Genomic DNA, 17,778 nt, shown 5'->3' on the forward strand with positions numbered 1-17,778 from the left:
GCAGTGACGGAGCTGAGAGATAACGGTGCCATAAACAACACTGAAAGACTGGGGAGAGGAGGGAGGGGAAACCCTTCAACAACTGTTGAGCATTCAGACCTGAGTTATTACAAAGTGCATGGCCATTAGGTCATGACTCCTCCCAGTGTGGCTGAAGGAAGTCTGGCCATATCACAGTTTACCCAAGCAACAACAGATTCATAGTGAAAACCCAGGACTACAGCCACCTAGCTCCCTGCAGGGGCCTACTTCTCCAGGGCACACTCATTCTGGCAATGCCTACAAATTCCTGTTTCCTGCATTTTGTACAACTATCAGTCTGCGAAGGATTGAGAATTAAATAAATGAAGGCAGATGGCTTTCAGTATGCTCTGGATTAAACTCTACTTTATCACAGGGCTGAGGAGTCTTAGATGACAGAGCTGTGTGGTAGAGGTGAACTGTTTTACACGACTGCTCAACTGCAAATTTAAAAGGGGAGAAACAATGCTTGCAACACTTTCCTAGGATCACAAACATTCCCCAACTACCCGAGAAGACAAGAGGAAACGTAACCACCAGGCTGTTCCTGAGAGGGCCCACCTGAAGTGCTTTGTGCTGTACTGCTGAGGGGAACATTGTAGTTGGAGGCACGAATGGATGACCAGGCACTAGTTGAAGGCAGCGTGGTGTTCAAGGATGAGGATGACCCTGCAGAAGAGAGTCCAATTAGCTCCCAGAGCAGGGCATAGTGTTTGAGAAGTTGCAGGGTCACAGCATGCCTCAAGATAGAAGCCAACAAGACTAAAGATTAAAGATGGGAACCAAGACAGCAGCTTCCTTCCTGCTGATTGTTTCTGCCCTGGCTCAAAACAGGCATTTCCTTCTTGCTCCCCAAGAATAGAGCAACGACTAGGAGACCCAGGCTCTCCTTCAAGCACTGGGCACTGAAGAGGCTGTTCTTGCTGCTCCTAGCCTGAGACTCTGAATGACAACTTTCTACTGGCAAGTCAGGCCACCAACGTACCCTGTCACACACTACCCAAGATCCAGGGCTTCTGCCTTCTCCATATCTGGGTTCTGTAGTCTTTTCCCATGTTCAACATACCCCTTTCCTCTAGTTTAGCTCTAGACTTGACTGTCACCTGGTCACTAAGACAGTCTCAACTAGCTTCCCATAGAGTCTATTCTACACATCATTTAGATACATGGGCCCTTCAGCTCTAAACTTTTAGTGGTGGTTCTTCCTTTAATATCAAATTTCATCTTTCCTTTCAACTTTCAGAACATTCTACCCTCAAAGAAGCAGTTTCTATAAGCAAACAACTCTTTTCTAACTCCCTTTAGCCTGGCTTTGTGCATCACTATCTTCTGCTGTCTTGGCTCTCACTAACTCTAACACAGCTGTTGGGTAGATTCTGCCATATCAGGGTGATAGGACTCTTCAATTAGCACTATGATGTGGCAAATACTTGCTATCTTAATAAGTTCATATTAGTATAAACAGTTGACACTTTTGAATTTCCTTTGTAAATTATACTACAAGTTTTCAGTTATTTTAGTGTTTCACTAACTCGTTTCATTAATTTTTCTTCTAGTACAAAATAACAGACAAACATTCACATATGCCTAAGGTGGAAAACAGCCCCACGATAGTTACAGGGTAATTTCACCTGACAGCCCTTTAGAAAATACGTGAGTTTCAGTGTTTGAAGCCTTGAGAGCCCAGGCTGTTTCTCCCGAGGAAAGCATGTCAACACTGTTGACTATAAGTGAACTGTCCATCTGGCAGTCGCTGACAGCATTATCAGAAAGCAAATGTTTGCATGTCCTTGGTGTTCACTTACTCAAGCCACAAATCCTCAGCATCTTAAAGGTGGCCACAGTTAATTGCTTTTCTATGTCCCAGTTCCCGTGGATGTGAGGAATGAGGAAATCCCTGCTCTCACCAGCCACCTCGAGACGTTCTTATCCCATGCTGTTGCACAACTCAGGCCCTACGTACCACTGTTCCTGTCCCTGAGGTGATCAACTTCCCGCACAGTATTAATCGAAAGACTGTTTATGACACTGCCAGGAGTGACGTAAGGGTCAGTTTCAGGGTCAATGTTTGGATAACCTTTCCATGGTTCACCAGGGCGAAATTCTGCAAACGGAAATTCAAATTTAGTGCATGACTTTAAAATACAAACTAAATATCCAATCATTCCTAAAACCTATGTAACAATGCCTTCTAAAAGGCCAGGCTGGTGACAGGATTATATATAGCCCTATATAAACTTGCTTATTTATACAAATGAAATAATTTCTCTAAATTTCTATCTTTATAGCATTGCAGAAACTCAGGCAGGCCAGAGATGCACTTCCAGTGAGCCTCGGTGTCAAGCGAATCCTCTGACAGAGCCAGAGAGCAACCACCGACTAGGGGACTCTCGGAGACTTCCACACAGGTCAGTGAAGCACGCCATGATCACTACTTGGAGCAGAGGAACCGGAGCATGCAGACAATGTTTGCCCTTTCACTGTGTCAGGCTGCACTTCTGATCATAAAACCAGATTAAACCACTGGTGAAAGCAGACATCACAGAGGCACTATGAGCATCTTACCTGGTGGCCAGTTAACACTGCTAGAGCCGTTAGGCGATTTGGCACGTGGCCAGCCATCTCCTATTGAACCTGGAGGACTGGCTGGTGAAGTACTGCTATTCATAAAGTCATAGGGAACAAATGGAGATTCTTCCAGCCTAAAACCACTTGAAATAGCACCTACAAAGAAAACCATGACGACGAAATGTAAGCAAGCTACACTGGCATAGTCACTTCTTAGTTTTGCAAATGGAGTAAAGCTTCTCATTAGGGATGTAAGCGCCAAACTGCCCAGTTTATTATGTAAAGATGCAAGAAAAAAGAAGCACTCAGTGCTCTGTGACAGACAGCACACCACACCACATGAAGAGTGGGTGGAAAACCATAGTGGCTCCAGGATATTTCCTGTTCTTTCCTTTCTCTGTGCCCCTCTGCTTATACTTCATTCTGATGAAGACAAAATCTTTCTCCCAAGTGCTAGGTCTCTATCTCTACTAACTTTGTGCTGGAATACATAAACACAAAAGAGATAAAGGTCAAAATTTTGTGTTACCCGGGTTTATTATTTATTTAGTTTATTTTATACATATGTGTTTCTGTGTGTAGTGTATACGTGAAGTTCAGAGGACAACTGGGTCGAGTTGGCTCTCTTTCTATCATGTGGTTCTAGATCTGAACTCGGGTTGTACGACCTGGTGACAAACACACTCACCCACTAAGCAATCTTACCTCCATACCCACCCCACATTTTTTTTCCCCCAAGAGAAGTAGAAGACTATAATTGATACCATGTTTGCTGGAGTTTTGATCCAAAGATGTGTTCACAGAAATGCTGTCCACTGTAGTCCACTTCCTTAGTCTTGACTGTGGTTCTTTAATACTGTTCATATCCATATTTACATTCAAGTTTGAGTTCAAGCCTTTAAAATAAAATTTAAAAATTATAAAATAGGACATTTTACTTCCACAAATTTCTACTTTCTAAAAATTATATACAGGAACTGTTTTCAATGCTGCCTAATGTCCTTCAGCAAACACACATACGCAGTCCAATCACAGGCGTGTGGCTCAGTAGGTCCTCTAATGTTACACAGTACTGTGCTTTCAAATCACAAGGGCTGTATATGTGTAAAACTATTCATCCATACAAGCTTTATCATTTAAAAACTTCACAGAATAGGAGAAAAAAGTTTTTTTTTTTTTTTTTTTTTTTTTTTTTTGGTTTTTCGAGACAGGGTTTCTCTGTGGTTTTGGAGCCTGTCCTGGAACTAGCTCTTGTAGACCAGGCTGGTCTCGAACTCACAGAGATCCGCCTGCCTCTGCCTCCCAAGTGCTGGGATTAAAGGCGTGCGCCACCACCGCCCGGCTCTGAGAAAAAAGTTTTAAGAGGACTATATACAGTTTGTAATTGTACTCAAAGTTTAACTATTTTCCCAGACTGTCATGTATAATGTATGATCACTCTCAATTGTCAGTTCTTGATTTCAAGTTCATTACTTTACAGATGGCTGACTAGCCGAAAGATGCTATTTATCCTAATTCCAACAATGGCCACCTGAAAGAAAGACTCCCATATCTGTTAAGCACAATTTATTTGAGTCTTTGCTGATAAAGCATGATCTCCTCAGATAAGCTCTTGGTCTAAGGACAGATAATTCTGCTTTATAAACTATAGTCAGAAAACTGATAGAAAGCCAGTGTTTTTGAAAGTGTGATCTAGGTACTACGAGCACTAGAATCACTTCAAATGTTTGTCATGAAACAAAAGTCTAAACACTGTCCCAAGTAGTTCTTATTTTCAAGTTTGAAATTCAATGGTCTTAAAATACGGTATTAGGACTGTAGTATAAATTCTTTTAAATTATTCCCAGTTCCATTGATGGAGGAGGGTCATCTGTCTATCTGTTGCTTCCACTGGTTAATTAATAAAGAAACTGCTTGGCTGGATAGGTCAGAACATAGGTGGGTGGAGTAAACAGAACAGAATGCTGGGAAGAAGGGAAGTAAGTTAGATGCCATGGATCCAGCCACCAGGTCAGACATGCTGAATCTTTCCCAGTAAGCCACCACCTCGTGGTGCTACACAGATTATTAGAAATGGGTTAATCAAGATATAAGAGTTAGCCAATAAGATGTTAGAAATAATGGGCCAAGCAGTGTTTAAAAGAATACAATTTGTGTGTTGTTATTTCGGGTGTAAAGCTAGCCATGCAGTAGCTGGGCGGGAACGCAGCCCGCTGCTCAACACTACATTCCATTTTTTGTGGAAAACAAACTTTTGCTCTTGGACCTGTCATTTAGACCAAGAATTTGCAAATACTCTGCATAAAGTTTCAAAAGGTAGCTTGGAGAATATATGGGCTACACAGCCTTTCCTATGTTACTATGCATAAGCAGCCACAGACATTATGTTAAAGAAGTAACATAGTAAAGCAGGGCGATGGTGGCGCATGCCTTTAATCCCAGCACTCAGGAGGCAGAGGCAGGCGGATCTCTGTGAGTTTGAGACCAGCCTGGTCTACAGAGCAAGTTCCAGGACAGGCTCCAAAGCCACAGAGAAACCCTGTCTCGAAAAACCAAAAAAAAAAAAAAAAAAAAAAAAAGAAGTAACATAGTTAGTTCTGTTCCAATAAAACCTTGTTAAACTGGACAGTGGGCCAAATTTTGCTCACAGGCTATAGTATAGTATCTATGTAGGCGAAGCAGAATGGAAAGGCCACCTGGAGATGAAACATTGCAACTTGCTCTCCACAGTTCCGTATCTGTCAAGTGGAATCACTTCCCTTCAACTTCAGCACCTTCTAAAGTATTTAGCAGTGGTAACTGACATGGGGACTGTTTCTGCTAACAATCCCAAGGACTCTTGCCCTAGCACAGAGTCTATTACATAACATCAGAAGAACCAAATTAGAAACCTCCCAGTCAGAGAGCAATACCAGCAGGAACAACATAGACTCCAGCTGCTGTGTACAGCCCAGAATATGTGATGAGAATTAAGGCCTTCAGAAGAGCTGGGGTAACAACAACATGGCTCATTTACATGAAACTATTGTTCAGGCAGGAGAGGGATTAGAAAAAAAAATTAATGAGCTATGCTTAACCAAGAATCCAAACATAGGAACCCGGGGAAGAGAAAACATGCAAGCCTTAAATTTCCTCAGTGAATAAAAGACTGGTGATCTCCGGGCGGTGGTGGCGCACGCCTTCAATCCCAGCACTCGGGAAGCAGAGGCAGGTGGATCTCTGTGAGTTTGAGGCCAGCCTGGTCTACAAGAGCTAGTTCCAGGACAGGAACCAAAAAGCTACGGAGAAACCCTGTCTCGAAAATCCAAAAGAAAAAAAAAAGACTAGTGATCTAGGAGAAAACAAGAGACAAGTTCCTCATACCTATTTTCTTAATTCAATACAAACCTAATGGGCTTATTCCCAGTATCTCCCATAAGCAGCACCTGCTTATCATTTCTCTTCCTAGTGACACTGTCATCAGACTTTCTGTCCCTGCACATCCCAGTCTGCATCTGAGAACAAGTGTGCCCTCTAGTCTATCCTTTTCTCATCAGGAGAACAACTTTCTAAAATACTGTGGTCTTTGTGAACACACAGACTCCATCCCCGAAGCACGAAGATGAGCTTAATCTAGGAGATCGTACAAGTTACTCCCCAATAAGTAGCATCTCTAAGGCCAGCGCTGTGCTGAAGAACAGCGCTGCAAAGGCAGTGGAGGTAACCTGGGTAGTGGCCAAACAGGAACTCACCTATAGGAAAGTTGCTGAAAGCATTTACTGGCGATGGCCCTTTCTGCAGCTCGGGTGTAGTGTGGGGCATGACATTGTCAAGGAAGGACTTCATGGCTGGCTGATGGAGCGGCTGCTGAGAAGGCGGAGTCTGCTGTTTCACCAGCAGGCTTGGATCAAGTTGACGAGACTGTTGCATCATCTGCTGTTGTACACTAAGAGGTCGACCCTTCAAACAGCAAAATAGGCAGGAGAAATGTGAGCGTGAATCTTCACAGGTACACACTCTTTATTTCTGAACTCACCTCCTTCCAGAAGGAAGGACACCAATCAAAGTTCTATAGTTACTATAACTTCTGGACAAACAACAGACTAAAAATGCACACTTCATTAAATTTTAATAAAATCCTTTCATTAACCAGTGGAGAGGGCTTTCTACCTGCTGGTCTTGCTGCTGTCGGTTAGCAGAAGGCACGCTTCTCTGATTCTGCACCCTCTGCTGCTGCGCTAACAATCGCTGAAAGAAGATGGAAAAGGGTTCTCACTGTTTAGCTGTTACAGATTAGAATGTTTAAGGATGACTATGGTCAGTGAACCTATAGGACTATACTACATACCCAAGTCCTGCCTCATGTAGTAAAAACCTCTTCCTTGGAATATCAATCTAGTTTCCAGAAATTCTGCAAAAACCCTGTCTTTGGTTCAATCTATCTTTTGCAATGCTATGGACAGAAACAAGGCCTTTGCATATGTTAATCTCTACCAATGAAACACCCCCCAGTTTTACTTTAACAGGCTTATTTTTTTCCTAATCATGCTTCCCTTTCTATATTCCCTTGCTGGATCTCCCCTGAATAACATCTTTTTTTTTTTAATTTATTTATTTATTATGTATACAATGTTCTGTCTGTGTGTATGCCTACAGGCCAGAAGAGGGCACCAAACCTCATTACAGATGGTTGTGAGCCACCATGTGGTTGCTGGGAATTGAACTCAGGACCTTTGGAAGAGTAGGCAATGCTCTTAACCACTGAGCCATCTCTCCAGCCCCCCTGAATAACATCTTGAACTTCCACGCAGGCTCACTCTTCATCTTTTCTGACAGGCTGTCAGCTCTATGCAGGCTATGGATGCAATGCCTCTGTTTACTGCAGTGCCCGCTACAGAACCCCCACTGCATACCAAGCAGGTAATAAATACTTACCTGTAACTGGGAGATCTGAGAAAGCTGGTTTAGTTGGGATAGCTGGTTCAGCATGGCTACCTGTTGAGGGCCAAATAGCGGGTTCAGGCCACCGTTGTTTGGTGCATACTTCAGCAATGAAACTGGAACCTTGAGATCACAATGGTTAAGTTAGTAATGTTGCTGCAATATCTCAGACTAGCTAAGCATACTGTGCAATTTAATTATCAATTAGGCAGTTAAAAGTAGTGAGCTCCTTTATGAGGTGTGACAGTCACTCAAAGTGTATTTTTCTTAACTAAGAAACAATTCCACACACACTCTTTTAGAGTAGGTCAAAATGACGAAGATAAATCCTAACCATCCTATTTGACTTTGCTGTTGCCCTCCTGAAGAGGTTTTACAGGAAAAAAAAGAAAAAGAAAAAAAGAAAATAGGGTACATTTTAGATTTAAATAACCATTCTTTAATCCTTCTCTCACACTTTTGCAACAACAGTCAAATGGTACTTGCAGTATCCTAAGATGTCAGTAACTATTATGATGTCCACTGGTCATCTCAAACATAAATTTTAATTCATTTGTATAAATGTTTTGCGTGCATGTATTCAGTGAATCATATGCATGCATGATGCCCAAAGAGGCCAGAAGACGACATCAGATTCTCCAGGAATAGTGTTACAGACAGCTGGGAGCTGCCATGTAGGTAGGAATCAAAATGGGTCCTCTAGAAGAGCAGCCATCACTTCAGCCTCCAAACACAAACTTATTCAAGGTTCTTCCCCAGAAAAGAGGAGAAGAGGAACAGGAGCTTGTTTACCTGAGGGGAGAGTAATGGAGGAGGCACTTGAGCACGGAGATTAGGCTGAGATGAACTGAGAGGTTGTGCTGGAGGCTGCTGCATGCCCCGGGGTTGTGCTGCTGTGTTTCCAACACCAAACATACTGGGATTGCCATTCTAGAAAACAACCAACAGAATAACAAAGTGATTCTTTAGAGAAAGACACTCATTACTATATGATACTACTGTTTAAACACAGCAACTACATATACAAGAGAGACATTACTACTAAGACAGATCATTCAAGAGAAAGCCTACAATGCACATCTGGACTTACCTGTCTAACAGAATTCAAGTTTTGCGTACCCAGCCCTGCTATGGAGCCAAGGGCCTGGTTAGGTAGTGCACTATTTGAAGGGGGAAGCTTCATGCTTTGACTGGACATAAACTGCATGTTTTGGGATTCATCTGCTACAATGCCATCCTGATTGGACAGACAGAAAGATGTGTAACACCAGCCAAGCAAACAAGTAGAAGGGAGAAATCATTGCAGGAACAGAGGAGAAGTCACATGACATTCCAGCACCAACAGGAAACAGCCAGAAAACAGAAGAGATCAAATTAGTGTTAATTCTAGAGCACATAAAAAGAGCCAAACACATATTTCATGGGATTAAGAAGAAAATATACACATAACCTCTATGCTAAACTGATATATATATATATAAATGAAACAATAAACCAAAAACCCATTAATAGGAAAGACACTTGCTTATATTTATTTTATATTACATACATTTTTTTTCCTAAAATATTATGCTATTAAAGGTATGGCTGATTAGTTGCAGAAATTTTAAAAAGGAAAGAGGGAAAGAAGGAAAGAAATAAAGAAAAAAGGAAGGAAGGAAGGAAGGAAGGAAGGAAGGAAGGAAGGAAGGAAGGAAAGAAGGAAGGAAGAAAAATTGTACCTTATCAAAATAAGGATTGCGCTCCATGGAAGACTCTTTGGAAATCTGAGGCCGAGAGCCAGGACCTTTCCCGACCGTTCGATTGTAATCACCAATATTTAGGCTATGTTTATCTATCTCCATTCGCTTGTCTTGTAACATTCCTAATAAATGCAATAAACTATTATCAGCAGGAAGAGAATCAATTTGTTTCATTTAGAAAAATTTACGTAGAAAGCAAAATGCTCAATTTCCAAAATGAGACAATTTCTGCTTCAATAAACACATGTTAAAAACTACATTTCTAGGCCAGGCAGTGGTGGTACACGCCTTTAATCCCAGCACTCGGGAGGCAGAGGCAGGCGGATCTCTGTGAGTTCGAGGCCAGCCTGGTCTACAAGAGCTAGTTCCAGGACAGGCTCTAAAACTACAGCTAAACACTGTCTCAAAAAACAAAACAAACTACATTTCTATTGCATAAATTCTGATGTTACACATAACATATTTCAAACACAGAGTACTATCTTATGAACCAACTAACTTGAAAAGAGATTGGTAAGCAGAAAGCAGTTAACAATAAGCAACATAAGAAATCGTACATCATCTCTTATCCACTTAGTATTTTATATATATGTATGTGGTCTTTCTTTGGCCTCACCAGTTAGGATAAACTGGCTAGCTAGGCAGCTCCAGGAATCCTCCCGTGCCTGCCTTTCCAGTTGTGGGAATACAAGTGCGTGCCAGCATGCCTGGTATCTTTTGTGGGTTCTGAGGAACGCAACAAGTCCTCATGTTTGTGAAGCAAAAACTTTACCAACTGAGCATTTTCCCACCCTGAATCTGCTTGCTTTTATAAAAAATAATTTCCATTATCAAGTAACAAGAACACAATAACAACCCCCCCCACTTTGATAAACCACCATCTAGTGAATACTTATTATGTGTCAAATGGGACTTAAATGTTTCAGTCTTACTAATTATATGTTTTTAACTTGATATATTGCCCCTAGTAAGCAGCTGGGGAAGCGAGAGACCAGAAAGGGCAATGTCTTCACTTCTATAAGACATCAAATATTGTCTGATTAGGCATGGTGGTGCACACCTTTAATTCCAGCATTCTGGAGACAGAGGCAGGTGGACAGATCTCTGAGTTCAAGGCCAGTCTGAGCTATAATAGTAAGACTCTCTCTCTCTCTAAAAAAAAAAAAAAAAAAACCCAAAAAACCAAGATATTCTCTGCCTATTACCCTTCTTGTTCTGATTGCTCTGCCATAAGACCGACTGACCTTATCTTTGCTGGACACTGCCAACCTCTAATTTACCTACCTAAGTCAACAAACCCCAGAGAACTCAACAATGGTTTATCCTAATCATTCCACTGGCAAGGCTGGCTTTTCTTTTCCTCTCCACAAGTACGCATCACCTCTTTTACCTTGGATATACACCTGGGTTTACTCAGTACTCACTGTGGAGAGCACTCGAACGTGTCTCTAACATTCACTCACTACTGGGGTTTCAATGTCACTGTCCCCATTCAAGTGACCATCCAAATACAAAAGCCTGTATTCCGAACGCTAACTTAGCAGATCTACCTCATATCTCTTCACAAAGATTTCGTCTCTTAGTTCTACACAGGTTCCTCAATCCTAGAATCTCACCCAGTGATTCTCTGCAAATGTTGAGATGTCTATCAGCATCAAAACACTCTTATTCCAAGTAAGTAAAAAAGTCTTTAAAAGGAATAATTTCTTTAAACAGAACACCTTTGAAAATGCCATTAATTTCTTTTTTTTTTTTTTTAACAATTTATTTATTATGTATACAACGTTCCTTCCATGTATGCTTGCATGCCAGAGTATAAATTCTGTTCTCCAGGACATGGTCCGTGGGCCTCAATATGCCAGAAACCACAGGTCTGAGGTAGTGGACCTTTCAGTGATACCCACACCACTTCCAGAACTCCTGCTTCTGCTCTTTAGATCTTGGTCCTGGATAAAGCTTCCAACAAGACAAATCTGGTTCCAATGAAATGTACAAGAAAGCCAGGCACCGGGAGAGTCTGTACCCCAAATGATGTAAGCAAGCAGGCAGGTACAAAAGCTCTATACAAGGTATGGGTGTTCTTCTGGGCACCATCTCAGTCTCTTTGCCTTTTACAGGCAAACCCATTGCTACTCTAACTCCTTGTTAGTTTATAATTTGTAATTTATGCTCATCTTTCCTTCTCCATTTATTGCCACCCCCCACGTCCCTGTCTTTCTTCCGCTCTGATTATACTACCATTTAGTAAGCTGTAAGGGCAAAGTGGAAATCACAAAATCTCCTACGCCTCCCAGAGCCAACTGTTTATAATAATTATCAACTTCTCTTAAACCTAATCCTAGTCTCCACTGAATTAATCTAGGCATTCCATTGTCTTTCTCAGTGTGTGTGTGGGGGGAGCAGAAAGGGACTATTTGGGGAAAGGACCAGTAGGGAGGGGGGGAAAGAGCAGAAGCAACAGGAAATCATTGATATTTATGAAAATACTATAATAATACACATTTGCAAAAAAAAACCAAAACAACAACAAACCCTTTTTTTAAAATCTGAACTTTTTTTTAAATAAATATTTATTATATATATAATATTCTGTCTGTGTATATGCCCGCACACCAGAAGAGGGCACCAGATCTCATTACAGGTGGTTGTGAGCCACCATGTGGTTGCCGGGAATTGAACTCAGGACCTTTGGAAGATCAGGCAATGCTCTTAACCACTGAGCTATCTCTCCAGCCCAACATCAAACCTTTTTAACCCCCTATTTTCAGAATGAAGTAAAAATACCCTAACTCTTGATTTAGCCTGATCTAGTTATGCAGCACCTCCCCCCAGTCAGGCTGCACCAACTACCCAGCCCTCCCTTCCTAAAACCACCACATTTAGATTGATTGTCTCAGTCATGGACTGGCTGGCATTTCTGACTATGGTTTGGGATGTATCTGTCATTTATCTAAGTCTTTTTATGCACCGTCCTCTGATCTAGATGACTAAACCTTTCACCTGAATAACCCTACTCTTGATGGGACTTTGGGAAGCAGAGCCTGACAGACACAAGCACTACCTAGCGCAGTGATGTGTCCCTTAAAGGAACAGCGAAACCTACTTTACTCACGTGTGCTCACACAGTGCAGCAACAACAAGTCTGTGGTGAGCAGCCAGGGCTGCTCTCCTGCACTGGATGAGGGTACTTTCTGCAAGATCATAACTCAGCTAGGCTTGTCAGTGATAAACACCAACTCAGAATGATTTAATTTTCTCTCACCTCCAGAAAGATCCATCTTATTGCTCTGTACATTTTCTTCTGGTGAGTCTCTCTGAAGTTGGAAAAAGCAATGTGTTAGCAGACTTTACCAAAGAACACAAGGAGTGAAGAACTTCCCTGTGTTTCATCATCTGAACTACAAGCAGATCGTACTTTTTTTTTTCTTTTTTAAATTTGTCTGCATTTATGTATGCTTGGCACACGTCTGGAATCGCCTGCAGAAGCCAGAATAGTTTCAGATGCCCTGGAGCTAGAGTGGAAGTAGCTGTTAACCGCCCCCAAGTAAAAGGTGGGAACAGACCTCTGGCCCTCTGAAGAGCAGCAGGTGCTCTTCAACGTGGAACTTCCCCTCCAGTCCTATTTATTTATTTATTTATTTATCTATTTATTTATTTATCTATTTATTTATTTATTTATTTACTATGGTTTAGTGTAATTTTAATGTGCAGAAAATTATAAAATTTAAGAATTAAGGACTGGCTAATTTTACTCTTACCTCTGCTCATATTTTAAAGACTTAACAATGAGGAATAATTGTGAAGAAAATAAACAAATAAAACTGGGATAAATTATGAACCACCACTAAAGAGATTGAGGCTACTAAGAAAACATACTTACCGAAAAACTGATATTTGAAAACTGTTTAACAAATGGATTTATCCATGCGTCTTCTTGTTTGTTTCCACCTTTCATCATTCCCTTTGTAAAATAAAAGAGTAGAGAAGATGCCATGGCCATCTCTAATTATCTGGACATACTGATGGACTAATCAAACTTCAAGACAATTCCCAACTCTTATTTTTAGCCAATATTTTCTCCTTCAATCAACTCTTACCAGAGTTGTTAGCAATTAAATAAATAAACTCATTTGATTTTCAACTTCCTTTGCTCCAGTCCTCTGGTATAGCTGTAATGTATAGAGAAATCTCTAAAGGCAGGCAGTCAGAAGGAAAAGACAAAAGCAAAGGGCCTTACTGACCCGTGAAGAGAAAAACGGGCCTCTGTGTAAAGGAAGACTTTAAAATGGACCGTGCTCTCTGACATATATCATTATTTGGACTTTTAGAATTCTCATACCAAAGTAAAAAACAATAAATAGGTTCTCAAATTAGTCCTAACAATTTAATCCACAACTTAATCATAATATGAGCACTCTGCTGAAAAACCAAAGACCCCCGCGCCAAGTACCTGTTAAGTATTTATATATCATAATGTCTTTAAAATTTTCAATTTGTGTTGCTAAGAACACAATATCCTGAACAGCATGTGAGCTGCTTTGGTGGGCTACGCAGTACAGATAATTACATAGAGAACCAAAGGGCCATAAATGGCAGCAGTCACAAAGGGAAGCTGGAAGCCAGAGACCTAGGCCTCACATTGATGTGATGACCAAAGGACCTTCTGGGTATGCATGTCTCTTTCCCAATGCTACTACCTGTTCCTTCTGACTGTGAAACAGAGCACAGCTTCTTAACTCCCCACAAAGGCAGAGCTCTAAAGCAAGCACCTAACCCTCTCCAAAGATTCTGAAGGCACCTCTGGTTCCTGTTCCCCCTTCCACTGCCTCCCATGGTCTGAACAATTGTCAATCTCTGCCCCTTCCATTATTAAATGCATTTCTAACTGTTTCTCCTTGCCACCTGGTATGCTGTAGTAGCCTCCTGAGATCCCTACCTAGGGTCCTTCCTCTACTCCAGCTGGTCTTACACACTAATGTTAGACAGCTCTCTTTAAGTTTTTAAAAAGCCATAGAAGTTGCTTTCTACTTCACTGGCTCCATACTTAGTAAATAATGAAACTCAAGTATTTGGAATGATAACACTTTCTCTTTCCTTCATCTAACTATAGAGCCAGCTTTCTTTGTCACTTCTTTTTAGACATTGACTTTTCAGTTCTATCAGGCCACCCCAGGCACCTTTCACATCCCAGCACACACTTGTGTGGAGCTCGATAGCCCATGAAGCTCGCCTGATGCCCCGCCAAAGACTAGGATCCCCTGAAGGGGCCACTCTTCAGTGTATGGGAACCCCAGCACCAAGCACAGTACCTGGCACACAGCAGAAGCTAAATAAGAGTTTGCAGTTGCTGTCTAAAGATTTTACTAGTAGAGACAAAGGAGAAAGAGTAAAAAGGCTACACACCCTTTCCCTTCTCCTTTTTTTGCCACTCAGACCCTGTAAGGAAAGACAAAGTCACAAAACAGCATGGTCCAGTGGGAAGAACAAGGTTTTGAATCTCAAGACCTAAACTTAAGTCCTAAGCTTTGTCACTTACTAGTTATGCAACTTTGGGCAAGTCACCACCTTTTCCAGTCTCAACTTCCTCCTCAGTATCCTATCTCAGAAGGTTATGAGAATCAATGATTTATGTAAAACATGTAAAAGCACATCATAAGCTACATGGCCAGGCATCAATAGGCAAATCCAGCCAAATGAAAAAAATTATAAAATGAAAATGGCAGGTCCTAGACTTTGAATCCCAGGATTAAAAGGGAATAACCTTGGCCTTGAGCTAGGCCAGGTATACACTAAATATATGACTTATCAAGGTCCTCAAAGACAATCATTCTCAAAAAGGGTGATGAGGACATTTCAGAGTCACTTGAGACTGGGTACCTATTTTGAAAGATGTCCCAGGAGACTCTGCCTCCAGGCCCCAACCCCCAATACTACTCCCCAGGACCCAATAGTTCCTAAACCTGGTTCTACATTAGATATATTTGGTAAACTGGTGCAATTTCCAAAACTTCAGAAGACCTTGGGATATAGAAGACTATGTGTTGAAAAAATACAATCCATTTCTCATGTAAAGCCAGGTATGGGAACACAATCTGGAACCGGGGCCCTTCCTAGGGATTTTCATCACAGGACCCTAGGGATGAGGAAGGGACAGTGATGACCAGTGAATAGAGAGAATGGTGACTTTGGATAAGGGGAAAATTGGGACTCTGAGTGAGGAGGTAAAATGAAGATGGAGATGAACTGGCAGTGAGATGGAGAGTCAACATGGAGATTTGCCCTTCTCTTCATCCTCACCACTGCTGGACCACCTGGGGCTGGGGTTGGGGCTGGGGTTGCCCCAAGCAGTACTGGTGGAGTTGAGGAGGAGAGAAATCCCAAGCTGTAGCAGTGGGGAGAAAGGAAGTTCCTGTGGTCTTATGTTTTTCTAGGTAGCTGCCCATTCAAGAGGCTATACCTAAGTTGGGGGTTGCCTGGACTGTACTGACTGCCATAAATGGGCAGAATAGATTAATTTTCTGTGAGTAAACTACCTTTCAGATTTAAAATTTCAAGAGCAAAGGTCTTGAAATGTTTACCTTTGATGACATTTTCTTGGTATATGGTGGCCAATTTAAAGATGAGTTAAGCTCTTGAGATGAGTTACTGTTCCACATCCCAATCTCTACATCTTCCTCCTCTTCCCAGCCAGTGGGGCGACTTCCAGGTAATGGCATATCATCACCACACCAGCCGTCTTGCATAGATTTGGGCCCTGAATTGTAGATTTGTGATACAAAGACAGACTTTAATGAAACAATTCTTCCAAGAGGGCAAACATTATCACAGTGCAGAGACATTGGAGCTAAACACAACACACCTTCTCAAATACATGCAATAGAAAACATGTTTATTTTGCATTGAAAGTTCACTAGAAAAAAACATCAAATGAAATTTCCCATGTTTTCATAAATCAAAGGGTTTCTTTCTTTCTTTTTTTCCCCCTTTTTGGTTTTTGAGACAGGGTTCTCTGTGTAGCTTTGGAACCTGTCCTGGAACTTGCTCTGTAGACCAGGCTGGTCTCAAACTCACAGATATCCTCCCGTTTCTGCCTCCTGAGTGCTAGGCCTAAATGTGTGTTACCATCACCACCTGGCAAATCAGAGAGTAACTAGACACAGGCAACGGTAGCTTCTTGATCTTTAAAATGACACAAAGGACAGAGGATGGATGAGGCTCAAAAGAATTAGTTTTATAGGTTTCTACAAGACTGGTCAAAGAGTACTGAAGTCACAGGGAGTAAGCAATTAATCTCCACACACACAGCCCTTGAGGTTCCTACAAGGTATCCTAACCCTAACATGGTAAAAAACAACATTCACTCATCTGTATCTCAGGGTCCTTCCCAGTTAAGATTTAATGGCTTGGACATTTGTTATACTATATAAATAAATTATCAATATTTATACAAATTATAAAATATATTTTATAATTTATTTATAATATGTAAATAACTAGGTATTATAAATATATATATATTTAGTCTTTCAGGTTGAATGCCATGAAAGCTAAGTCAGTTTTAAATAACTGAATGAGATAATAAAGAAATTAGATTAGGTGGAGGATATATAAGTCATTAGTAGTTACAGTTTTGAGAAAAATGTATTGAACATCATATAGAATACATCATATCATAAAGCTACATCAGTGACAATTTAGAAGCGCTAGTCTACTATTTAAATATAGTTAACGAGTTCATCAGTACCACTACAAAATGGCTACTAAAGACAAAAATAACTTACCAGATTTGCTTAATGATTGTGGACCAACAGAGGTGGAGCCCCACGTGGATGCACTGGATGCCGCAGTAATGGGCTCTCCCCAGCTGGGACCACTGTCTATGGGCTTACCCCAGGCTGAAGTTCCATTATCCACAGTCGTGGCTGGAGTAGAAGGCTCCCCCCAGGGCTCACCCCAGCCTTTAGAAAGTATGGGAAAAGAAGTCATCAACATGCATATAAAGAAGCATAACAAATAAAGGACAAGGAAATACTTGGAAAACAAGACGAAGAACTTCACAGTCACACACTGAACAATGACATTGCGACAAGATGAGGCACACTTTATATAAAGAACATAAATTATTCTGCAGTAATATAATTTAACTGTATAATGTTTTAACCTTTTCTTTCAAAACTGCCTTCTGGTGCTAGGGCAGATTCTTTTAAATAATTATAGGAAATCCTGTTCCTTTGAGGATGAAGTTAGTTCCTAACTGAACAGAAGCTTGTGATGTGAGGCGGCAGGTGTGGGGGAAGGGCTATACCAGCCACACCTATGGGAGGGACGTCCTTCCCCCAATACTGCAGCAGACAACAACTGACTACACGACTACACTAGGTGAGCAATGCAGTTTATACATACTGGTTAACGCTGATTTAAAAGCACACAGGAAAAAAAGTTTACTCTATCACGTTAGAAGTTGTCTAAGACCAAAAAAAGGCCACAAAATTTTCATTCAAAGAATGAAAACAAAGATGCCCGCCCT

The 17,778-nt window shown here is 41.2% G+C and overlaps 1 protein-coding gene across 5 annotated transcripts in view; it reads right to left on the bottom strand.

Annotated features, from left to right (window-relative positions):
• The window catches only part of Tnrc6a (trinucleotide repeat containing adaptor 6A), a 169,231-nt gene that overhangs the window by 5,726 nt on the left and 145,727 nt on the right, over positions 1 to 17,778 (bottom strand). For 3 of the 5 annotated variants that reach the window (XM_057780009.1, XM_057780006.1, XM_057780007.1), the window contains 15 exons: positions 17,033 to 17,209; positions 15,830 to 16,005; positions 14,655 to 14,687; positions 13,132 to 13,212; positions 12,514 to 12,565; positions 9,231 to 9,373; positions 8,600 to 8,746; positions 8,302 to 8,439; positions 7,504 to 7,632; positions 6,739 to 6,816; positions 6,321 to 6,528; positions 3,354 to 3,485; positions 2,587 to 2,745; positions 1,985 to 2,125; positions 583 to 690 (listed from right to left, as the gene is read on the bottom strand). In XM_057780009.1, coding sequence (XP_057635992.1) covers positions 583 to 690; positions 1,985 to 2,125; positions 2,587 to 2,745; positions 3,354 to 3,485; positions 6,321 to 6,528; positions 6,739 to 6,816; positions 7,504 to 7,632; positions 8,302 to 8,439; positions 8,600 to 8,746; positions 9,231 to 9,373; positions 12,514 to 12,565; positions 13,132 to 13,212; positions 14,655 to 14,687; positions 15,830 to 16,005; positions 17,033 to 17,209 — 1,902 coding nt within the window. The remainder of the gene's footprint in view (positions 1 to 582; positions 691 to 1,984; positions 2,126 to 2,586; positions 2,746 to 3,353; positions 3,486 to 6,320; positions 6,529 to 6,738; positions 6,817 to 7,503; positions 7,633 to 8,301; positions 8,440 to 8,599; positions 8,747 to 9,230; positions 9,374 to 12,513; positions 12,566 to 13,131; positions 13,213 to 14,654; positions 14,688 to 15,829; positions 16,006 to 17,032; positions 17,210 to 17,778) is intronic. The other 2 variants (XM_057780008.1, XM_057780010.1) reach the window with 2 other exon arrangements.

This window comes from Chionomys nivalis, chromosome 8 (assembly GCF_950005125.1).
Source record: "Chionomys nivalis chromosome 8, mChiNiv1.1, whole genome shotgun sequence".
NCBI lineage: Eukaryota > Metazoa > Chordata > Mammalia > Rodentia > Cricetidae > Chionomys > Chionomys nivalis.